This window comes from Puma concolor, chromosome D4 (assembly GCF_028749965.1).
Source record: "Puma concolor isolate L17-30 chromosome D4, mPumCon1.1.hap2, whole genome shotgun sequence".
Taxonomy (NCBI): Eukaryota; Metazoa; Chordata; class Mammalia; order Carnivora; family Felidae; genus Puma; species Puma concolor.
The window spans coordinates 19989073-19999511 of record NC_141679.1 but is presented as its reverse complement, the minus strand read 5'-3'; the positions used below and the strand labels follow the sequence as shown (position 1 = coordinate 19999511).

At 41.8% G+C, this 10439-nt stretch overlaps 1 protein-coding gene across 5 annotated transcripts in view; it reads right to left on the bottom strand.

The window, feature by feature from the left end:
• Positions 1-3271: 3271 nt before the first annotated feature.
• CEP78 (centrosomal protein 78) overlaps positions 3272-10439 on the bottom strand; it is a 32458-nt gene continuing 25290 nt past the window's right edge. For 2 of the 5 annotated variants that reach the window (XM_086685043.1, XM_025931614.2), the window contains 4 exons: positions 10148-10314; positions 8703-8874; positions 8335-8382; positions 6939-7562 (listed from right to left, as the gene is read on the bottom strand). In XM_086685043.1, the coding sequence (XP_086541169.1) occupies positions 6999-7562; positions 8335-8382; positions 8703-8874; positions 10148-10314 (951 nt within the window). In that variant the 3' untranslated portion in view covers positions 6939-6998. Of the gene's footprint in view, positions 3562-6938; positions 7563-8334; positions 8383-8702; positions 8875-10147; positions 10315-10439 lie in introns of those variants that run through there. The other 3 variants (XM_086685044.1, XM_086685045.1, XM_086685046.1) reach the window with 2 other exon arrangements.

Genomic DNA, 10439 nt, shown 5'->3' with positions numbered 1-10439 from the left:
AGAAGCAGGCTCCAGGCTCTGAGCTGTCAGCACAGAGCCTGACGCGGGGCTCGAACTCACAAACTGGGAGATCATAACCTGAGCCAAAGTCAGACGCTTAACCGACTGAACCACCCAGGTGCACCTGAAACGGTATTTTAAAAAAAATCTTTCTGCAAAACTATACCTTCTATTAGTCAAAAAGAATTTCTTTCTGTGTCCCGTTTAATGGTTTTCATCTTGGATTCTATTTAGCCAGAAATCAACAGAGCCACATATACTTTTGTTAGCACCTGGTATACTTTTATCTATTTCTTTATAATCTGTGATGGTTTTTTTAGGTTTGCTTTTTGTAAATAGTGCGTAGTTGGATTTTATGTTTTTACTCAAGCCTAAGGAATTTGAGAATTTAACCTACTCGACATTTACTGTGAGAAAAGCATCTAGTCTTACTTACTACCTTTTGTTTTCTACGGAACTTGTTTCTCTTCCCCGACTTTTGTGGATTTTTAAATTCCATCTCCCATTCCTGGTAGCTTGGGAGCTATTAGTGACATGTATTTGCCTCTCTCCTTGTCTTGGCACACAGGAAGTCCACCCTGTCCTGCCCTGTTGAACTTGGGCATGGTCATGTGACACTCTCTGGCTAACGAAATGGTCCGTGTGCAGAAGCTTTAAGTCAGTGTGCATGACTGCATCAGTCTGGTTCCTTAGGTTGCAATCAGCAATATTCTAAATAGTGATGCTTCATCAGCTGGCTCCCAGGTCGAGGGTGAGGTGGAGTTCACTTTGTTTTCCCATATGCATTAATACTCATTTAGACTTCTGGTTATCGGCATCTCATGATTATAAAGGGGAATTGGCAGGTGACATGGCAGCATCAGTTTCTTTAAAACCTTTCATGGACTCACTGTTCCGTTTGCTTGGTAATTCTTAGAGAAAAATGTCTTTTTGTTGCTGAGAACCCTAATACCAAAATCTGTGTCTCATTCATCCCACAAGTATCTGTGTGCTTGTGCAATTACTCTATGCCTGTTTGTGGCGGGCTCTCACTTTTCTTTCATAATTTTTATCTTTTTTCCCTTTGCAGGGCATGAGTGGGATCTCTCAAAGCTTCTAGTTCACGAATTTAAGCTTCAGCTGAACCCATTCTGTGATCTAGTCCATCTTCTGAGTGCATTTTCATAATTGTATTTTTAATTTCCGGAAATGAAAGCCTTCTTTTTCCTAGCATCTTACTCTGTATGGATACCACATCCTTGGGACTCTCTGAAGATCATAATCATATTTTAAAGTTTCTTCTGTTTTTCCTAGTAACTACTTTAACAGGTCAATTTGTTTGAATTTGGAGTCTCCTCTTATGTTACTGGGGTTCTTCAAGTCTGATGATTCTTGGCATTATTTATAGGTGTGGACCTAAGGTTTACAGCTTGAAGTGCTTTTCCTAAACCAAAAAATTGTGCCACTTTCAGTGAACACAGATTCTGCTCACAGGCACCTCTGGCGACGATAAAGGGAGTGGCTGGTCACCACAGCCAGAGAGAGTGGGTGGGCGGCTTGTCTTCAGTTCCTCCTCGTAGTCACTTGGGTGACACCCTCTCCAATCTCAGTGTGTCCTGGGCAGAACTGCCACTTCAGAGAGCTGCTTTCTTAGCTGCAGCCTGGTGGTCAACTCCCTAATGAGGTGCTTCAAAGATGCACAGAATGGAAGCTTAGCTGTTCTGCTCTTAATAACTAACTGATCCTTCGATAATATGCTTTTTATCTTCCAGAAATCCCACATTGTTCATTTTCTGGTTTTCCAACTCTGCTATTAATCTATTTTTGTTTTAATACTTCTCCAATCATCTCGGTGAGATTCTGGAAGAGTCAAAGAATGTGTTCAGTCAGCTCTGTTAAACGATAAGCTCCAGCATGTAGTTTATAATCAGAATCTTAAAAAAAAAATTAATCATCAATCCTCTCTTGCTGACCCTCTGAAAATCAAGTGTTCTAGTCTTGAGATTAGGGATTATTCTGTAAATATCCATTTGAAATTAGATGGATTCCTGGATACAGTACCAGATAGGCATGCAATAGTAATTTTTGACCAAGAGTAATTATGTGGACTTAGGGCAGGATGACAAACTCTTTGCTACAGTATCACATCTGACACTGTTTTAAAAAACCTCAGAAAGTCCTCTTTGCATAGACTTCATATGCTCTGGTAATCACTCAGCAAAGGTACACAGTAGCTTCTCAGTAAAGGAACATGCTTGTAAGTTTCTCTAACCCAAATGAAAATACTGTTTTTCAAGGAAGTGACATTGCTTCAGGTGCAGTGTTGGAAGTCTAACATCAAAGTGCTAAAAAGTATTAAACAACAAAACATCCATATTGATGATTTTTAAATTTTTTTTTAATTTTTAATTTTTAAAAAAATGTTTATTAATTCTTGAGAGATAGAGCAGGGTAGGGGCAGAAAGAGAGGGAGACACAGAATCGGAAGCATCTGAAGAATCTGAGCGGTCAGTACAGAACCTTACATGGGGCTTGAACCCACAAACCATGAGGCCATGACCTGAGCCGAAGTCAGATGCCCAACCAATGGAACCACCCAGGCGCCCCCATATTGATGATTCTTAATGAAATCATTTCAAATGATTAAAAAAACACATAAAATAAGCAAGAATTTAAAAACTGTAATGTGTATGCATGCATGTGGGTTTTTTTGTTGTTTTTTTTGAAAGAGACAGCACGAGCGGGGGGGGGGGGGGGAGAGAGAGAGAGAGAGAGAGAATGAATCCCAAGCAGGCTCTGCACTGTCAACAAGGAGCTGGATGAGGGGCTTGATCTCACAAAACGTGAGATCATGGCCTGAGCCAAAGTCAAGAGTTGGACACTCAACCGACTGAGCCACCCAGGTGCCCGGGCACGTATGTCTTTTAAAAATGTGTGGTAGGCGCCTGGGTGGCGCAGTCGGTTAAGTGTCCGACTTCAGCCAGGTCACGATCTCGCGGTCCGTGAGTTCGAGCCCCGCGTCGGGCTCTGGGCTGATGGCTCGGAGCCTGGAGCCTGTTTCCGATTCTGTGTCTCCCTCTCTCTCTGCCCCTCCCCCGTTCATGCTCTGTCTCTCTCTGTCCCAAAAATAAATAAAAAACGTTGAAAAAAAAAATTAAAAAAAAAATAAATAAAAAAAAATAAAAATGTGTGGTAAAAGAAAACTGAGGCTATCAGTATAAACTCATTTAACTTCTACCTCCTCCCAATGCTCTATTCCCCAAAACTGCCAGAATTTATCTCACTTGAAGCGTACAAGTTTTTCTTCTGTATTTTGCAGTATGAACTGTATCCGTTTTCTCACTGTATGTCCATGTGTTCCCAATTCTCTACATTATCATTTTCACTGTATGCATATAGGCGAGACACCGCAAATTCACCGAGCATTCAAGCGATCTACAGCCCCACCTGCTCACATCTCTTTCTTCCAGTCCTACGAGCATGAACGCATCTCACGCTCCCACCTCCTGGGGTCCCGAGGTACAGGTGAGCCGCTCACTGGGCATCTTCAGTAGCTCCTTTCTTCGGTTCCTTCCTTTCAACCTATAAACAATTAAGTCACTCTCATTCTAAAAAAATTCTTTTTCAGCTCATTGCCTCCTCTTCTCACCCAAACTCCTTCGAGGAGGAGCCCATACCCACTCTTCACTGTCCCCTCAGGGCAGCCCTGTCCCCTCAACGTGTCTAATCTGGCTTCACCTACCACTTCCCTGAATTGCTCTTGCTAAAGTCACCAGGGCCCTAGCCACCAAATCCAGTGGACACTTAATACTGCCTACAGCGTGACACTGTTACCTACTTCCTCCTTCTCGAAACAGGATGATCGCTGTCCTCCAAATCCTGTCTTTGCTTAGGACTTACACTTCTGACAGTCCTCACAGTTCTGTGTGACCTCAACCATTCTCGTGATTTTAACTATTGCTCATACGTGCTGACAACACCCAAATGTGTCTCTTTCCGTGTCTTCACACGCACGTCCAGTTATCTACCGGTCACCCCCTGAATTCTGCAGGCGCTTCAAAACCGAGCACATCCAAATCTAAAGTCTTCTCCCCAGTACAGTTCTTCACCCCCTATTTCCAACCTCAATGACACCACCACCCAACCTCAGTCACACAAATGGAAGTCTGGCCTCTGCCTCCTACTTCTTCGTTACCTCCCACAACCGAGTCTTGCTTGTTTTATTTCCTAAGTAAAATTCCAATTTATTTCCTCCCTTCATAGATTATCTCATTTCAGACCATTTTTCCATTTGCTATTGCCTAATCCAGAAGTTCCCAAACTGGTGTTTGGTAGAATTGGTTGTTAGACGCTCCTTTTTTCTTTTTTTTTAAAGCTTACTTATTGGGGGGGGGGGAGGGGGAGGGGAGGGGCAGCTACAGGGAGAGAAAGAGAGAATCCCAAGTAGGCTCCGTGCTGTCAGTGCAGACCTCAATCTCGCGAACCATGAGATCATGACCTGAGCCAAAATCAAGAGTCAGACGCTTAACCGACTGAGCCACCCAGGCGCCCCATTAGACACTCCTTTTAAAAATGGATTCTATAACCAAATATATTTGAAAAGGGATGTGTACCCTTTGCCTGTCTTGGAAATCCAGAATGACCATTAGCCTGCACAAGTCCCAAGAAATCATATAGTAAAGAAACCTGCTTAACTTTATTTAAAGCCAGAATTGACCTTACTTTTGTCCATGGAACCCTTTTAGTAAAGACAAGGAAGTTTTTAATTTTTATTAAAAAAATTTTTTTTTTACATTTATTTATTTTTGAGAGACAGAGTGAGACAGTACACGAGTGGGGGAGGGGCAGACAGAGAGGGAGACACAGAATCCAAAGTAGGCTTCTGTGCTGACAGCTCAGAGCCTGACGCAGGACTCGAAACCACCAACCGCGAAATCGTGACCTGAGCTGAAGTTGGACACTCAACTGACTGAGCCACCCAGGGGCCCCTTTAATTTTTATTTAAAAATAAAAACATAATGCTCCTCAGAAGAGTGTGGCATCATCTCTGATCTCCATGCTTCTTCAAACTGATGGTTCCATAATGAACATCCATGATCTAACATGCAACCCTCAATGTGTCATTTCCATTTTTCAACCCTTTTAAGTTTTTAAAAAATATTTTATTCATTTTTGAGACAGAGAGAGTAAATGGGAGCGGGGCATAGACAGAGGAGGACAGAGGATCTGAAGTGGGCTTTGTGCTGAAAGCAGTGAGCCTGACGTAGGGCTCGAATTCATGAACTGTGAGATCATGACTTGAGCCAAAGTCAGATGCTTAACTGACTGAGCCACCCAGGCATCCCCATTCTTCAACCCTTTTACTAGCTCACTATTTCCTGAGAAAAAAGAACCAGCTCCATGCAACATGGCTTGCAAGGCTGCAGGCGATCTCCTTGCTGCCCTGCCTGATGACATTCCACTAACTCTGGCTAACTCTGAAATCTTTATCTGGCGTCCCCCTAACATACCACTCTCACGCTCCTGGTTCTACGCTTCTGCTTATGCTGTTCCCTCCACCTTGAGTATCCTTTCCCTTCCTCACCTTATTCACCAGTTTCCAACTAATCCTTCAAGACTTAGCTTAGTTATCACCTCTTTAGATGACCCTTCCAGTTCTCTCTTCTTCCTCAAACATGGGCTACATTCCCGTCACAGGTCCTCTTCTTGTGTGTCTACTACTACTTTCATTCTCCTGTTAGTTAAGGCCCAAGACTACAACTCTTTATTGTTTTCTTCCAATAGCACTCACTCCATGAGTCATGAACTCAGTAGGACTGCAGTAGTCCTCTGGGTATCAATCAGGCAGGACCTTCTAGAAGACACCTGATACCCCAGCTTTTCTCTGATCTTACCTCTCAAGTCACAGTCTGGTTGAACTCAAGACTTATCTATGCATGTTTTACCAGGGAGGCAGAATTTAGTCCAGAGGCATGTGCTCATTTACCCTTACATACTCTGCCTTTATTTATTTATTTATTTATTTATTTATTTATTTATTAAAAAAAATTATTTTTTTGTCTGATTTATTTTTGAAAGCAAGAGAGACAGAGCATGAGTGGGGGAAGGGCAGAGAGAGAAGGAGACACAGAATCCGAAGCAGGCTCCAGGCTCTGAGCTGTCAGCACAGAGCCCGACGTGGGGCTCGAACTCACAGACTGCGAGATCATGACCTGAGCCCAAGTGGTACACTTAACCTACTGAGCCACCCGGGTGCCCCGCATATTCTGCCTTTAAAATCCCAACCCAGATGGTGGAGGGGCGGCTATACTTTCTGACAGTCCCACTCTGCACTTCCAGTGCTTGCTGGCTTTTCTCTCCATGGCCTCCTCAAGCCCTTCCTCTCTTAACAAGGTAACAGGACAACAAAGAGATTAAGAGCACAGGTTCTGGTTCAAATCCCAGCTCAACCACTTACTTAAAGCTCTGTAATTTTGGGCAACTCACCTTATCCGACTCCTCACCCATAAAATGGTGCCCTACCTTCTATTTATATGGTTGCTGTAATCTATAAATACAGCTAAGAACCTTGGTCAATATTTCCCATTTTGGTTATTATGATTTAGGACACACCACTGACTTCTGGCCAAGGGATTGCTAGTATTTCCACATTTAACCAAATGTTAAAACTATCCCACTTATTACCTCATCCCTTTCTAGTGCTTTGCCCTGCTTCATTTATTTTTTCCTCCCTCCACAGAATATTAGTTCCATGAAGGTACAGGTTTTGTTTTGTTCACTGCTGAAAGCAACAGCACCCAGAATGGTATAGCACATGTTAGGCCCTCAGGACATACCTGGTGAATGAATGGTGTAGAATGTCAAAAACATACACCAAAAGTTTCATTACAATAAAAAGACTAGATGAATCTTTCTCTAATGGCTTCAAGTACTATATTTTAAGACACCATATGCCACAATGAAAATATAAGAAATTTATTAAAATTTGGACACAAAACATAATTTCAAAAGATTCAGACCTATGTCAGGTGTGATACAGTATGGATGCTTTCTTGAATTTCAAAATCAGATCCAAGAGTATCACTTTCAGAGTGTTCTAACAGATTGAGTTTACTTTTAGCTCTCTTCGATGAAAGAGTCACGATTTTACTTTCTTTCTTGACAGAAATGGGGTTTTTCAAAGACTCACTTTTAATTGGTTCATTAACCAAAGAACCATTCTGCCCAATTCTGTGACTTTTCTGATTTACAGGTGAGTCAGAGCAGGAATGCAGGTCGTTTCTGGACTGTTTTTTAGCAGAGTGTTTTTTGGTATATTCACCTGTTTTGGTCAATTTCTCTGAAGAAGATCTGCTATTTCTAGATAATTCGTCGTCTTTTCTTTCGCTTCCAGTGCCAGATATCACATCTGCTGACGGAGAACATGTTCTAGCAATGAATTCTTTGAAAGACTCCTGCCACTGCTCACTGACTGGGGCTCCCAGGTTGTCTCTCAAAGTTTCTAAGGGCTCTTGCGTGGAGACAGGGACATGGAAGGAGTCGAGAGGCAAAGGAATTCTGGCATCACTTGTAATTTTCTGAAACTGGAGGGAAAACAAAAGAAGACAAAACAAAAATTCAGTGATGAAAAAGCCAACCATTAAAAAGTAGAGTCCATGACTTTAATGTTACTCTGTGATCTTATTAAGACAGTCAGTTGATTAATTAGAAGATTTTAGATCCGTTTTTTTTTTTATCTTGCCAGGTGATTCCTAACTTAACTTAGCTATATCCAAGGCAACATCTACTACATTTTCAGACTTCGTGGTTTGGGGTAATTATTACCCACTTCCCTTTCCCTCATTAAAAATAATAAAGCCACAGGGGAGCCTGGGTGGCTCAGCTGGTTAAGTGTCCGACTTCAGCTCAGGTCATGATCTCACGGTTCGTGGGTTCAAGCCTGGCGTCGGGCTCTGTGCTGACAGCTGAGCCTGGAGTCTGCTTCGGATTCTGTATCTCCCTCTCTCTCTCTGCTCCTCCCCGGCTCATACTGTCTGTCTGTCTGTCTCTGTGTCAAAAATAAACATTAAAAAAAAATAATAAAGCCTTACTCCCTAAGAAAATTAATTTCTTCTCTATCCTCCAGGAACATGTAAGCAGTATCCAATCTGTGATAAGACTATGTTCTCAAGTTATCAGGTCCCAAGACTGTCTGAGGTTGGCCGATATGGGAGATAAAGGGAAGGGAAGGCCAGAGGGAAAGCAGATGGGTTCCCCTCTCTCATTCCCATAACTGGGAGGTTAACTCTAATACCTAGTCTATTAGTTATGTCTGGATTACTTATTTAAGAAAATTATTTGTATCAGTACTTGTACCTTCATTAGAGTTCCTTCATTGTAAGCTGACTGCATACAAATAGAAACCTAGATGAAATATGAATAGAATAGACATTTACACAATTTAAAATTTGGAATATTTTCTCTAATGTTTCATTTCTTTCTTCACTGAGAATAGTTTGCTTTACATCATAAATTTTCAAAAGGCCTCCCAATTTTCTCATTTACAACTATATGATATTATGAAATGGGCACAAACTTACTAATTTCAGACTGGGAAAGGACCCCAAAGAGGCTCCCAAGCATGTGAATTATTAGAGACAGATCGTCATCATTTTCTCTCTGACTCTGTAATTCCCTTTTGCTCATCACTCTTAGGATCATTAAATTCTGTTCCGTCCACTCACTTGGATGTTCTGCATCTGTCCTATGGAGTTCTGCTTTGATTCTGGTTTTTCATCTTCAAGTGCCTTCTTTCCTTCTCTAGGCAGGCTACTAATAGTAGAATTCATCTGGGGACGACCCAGCAAATGAAAATCTGACTGATCTATACCAGCCATTGTGGCAAGCTGACCAAGCCTGGACAAAAGGAGGAAAGGAGAAAAAAGCAAAGATTGTTATAAATGTGTATGAGCAGCTTAGATTTCCCCATACCTAGAACCATGAAATACTTCTTAAAAATTTTTTTTCAGGGTGCCTGGGTGGCTCAGTCAGTAGAGCATCCAACTTCAGCTGAGGTCATGGTCTCACAGTTTGTGACTTCGAGCCCCATGTCAAGGTATGTGCTGACAGCTCAGAGCCTGGAGCCTGCTTCGGATTCTGTGTCTTCCACTCTCTCTCTGCCCCTCTCCTGCTCATGCTGTGTATCTCTCTCCTTCAATTTATTTTTGAAAGAGACAGAGGTGCAAGCTGGGGAGGAGCAGCGAGAGAGAAGAGAGGCAGAGGAACTGAAGCAGGCTCTGATGGGAAGCTCAAACTCATGAACTGTGAGATCATGACCTGAGCCAAAGGCGGATGCTTAACCAACTGAGCCACCCAGGCGCCCCACTCATGAAATACTTCTAAAATCTTAAAAGCCAATATCCTACTCCAGATACAAGCCCCTATTCTCTCCCAAATTCTCAGCCCTTCCAGACTCATGCTCTGGGACCACCACAATAGATCATGCAATCCTTGAAGCACTCTTTCTTCCCCCAACGTCTGGCCCACCACCTGATTTACTGCTCCACTGCAATGCTTCAGCTTCTAGCATGCACCTAGCGCATCGCCCTTCACCTCTCCCCCACTTCTTTACCACCTCTCCTCCAAACACGTGTTTTTTCCTTCCTTCCCAACACCAACCCCTTCACCTACAAAACATCACTCCATCAATTTCAATCTCCAATTCTCTCTTTCAACAACTTCTTTTAGCAAAATCGTTCCTGGTTGAAAACGACTAATCTATATCTGCCCTGCGGATTAATGATAATTATTATATGTAGGACAAAAATTGCTTTAATTCAAATGTATTTCACAAGGAAAATGAGTAACATGGAGAGAAATTCCAATGCATTCTGGAATATTTTCAAGTAAAATTACCTTCAATTTAGTCTTTACCCAAGACTATACTTACAAATTATTTATAGGTTACTCCTTCATACTGGGCTTTCTCCTCTACTGAAGCAAGTTTACTATTCTGCATTTCTTTTAACATGTAATTCCTCATTAAAACAACAACAACAACAACAATAACCACCCTCTATATTATAGTTACACCCTAAGTAAATCTATAGAAGCAATGAAAATGGCTCATGTTCTTCAGCAAACCACTGTTACAGCTGCAAAGAGAACAATGCGAAAGAAATGAACTAACCCAGCATCTTTAAGGAGATCCAAGAAAGCATGGAACTTCTGAAAAGAATTCTCAATGCTGCCCAAAACACCTTCATCATCCAGGATCATGTTTGTCAATGACTGTGCATGAAGGGCTTCAGACAAAGAGCAATTTATATTTCTTAACTGGGCATTTTCATGTTCCAGCTATAAAAGAAGAATGAAAATGTCTGACGTGGTTTTCTCTCACTGTCATCAAAAGAAAAGAGTTAAACATTCCAAACATAATTAATTTGTAATTAACCTAACTTTCCACCAGTAAAGACAGAGAC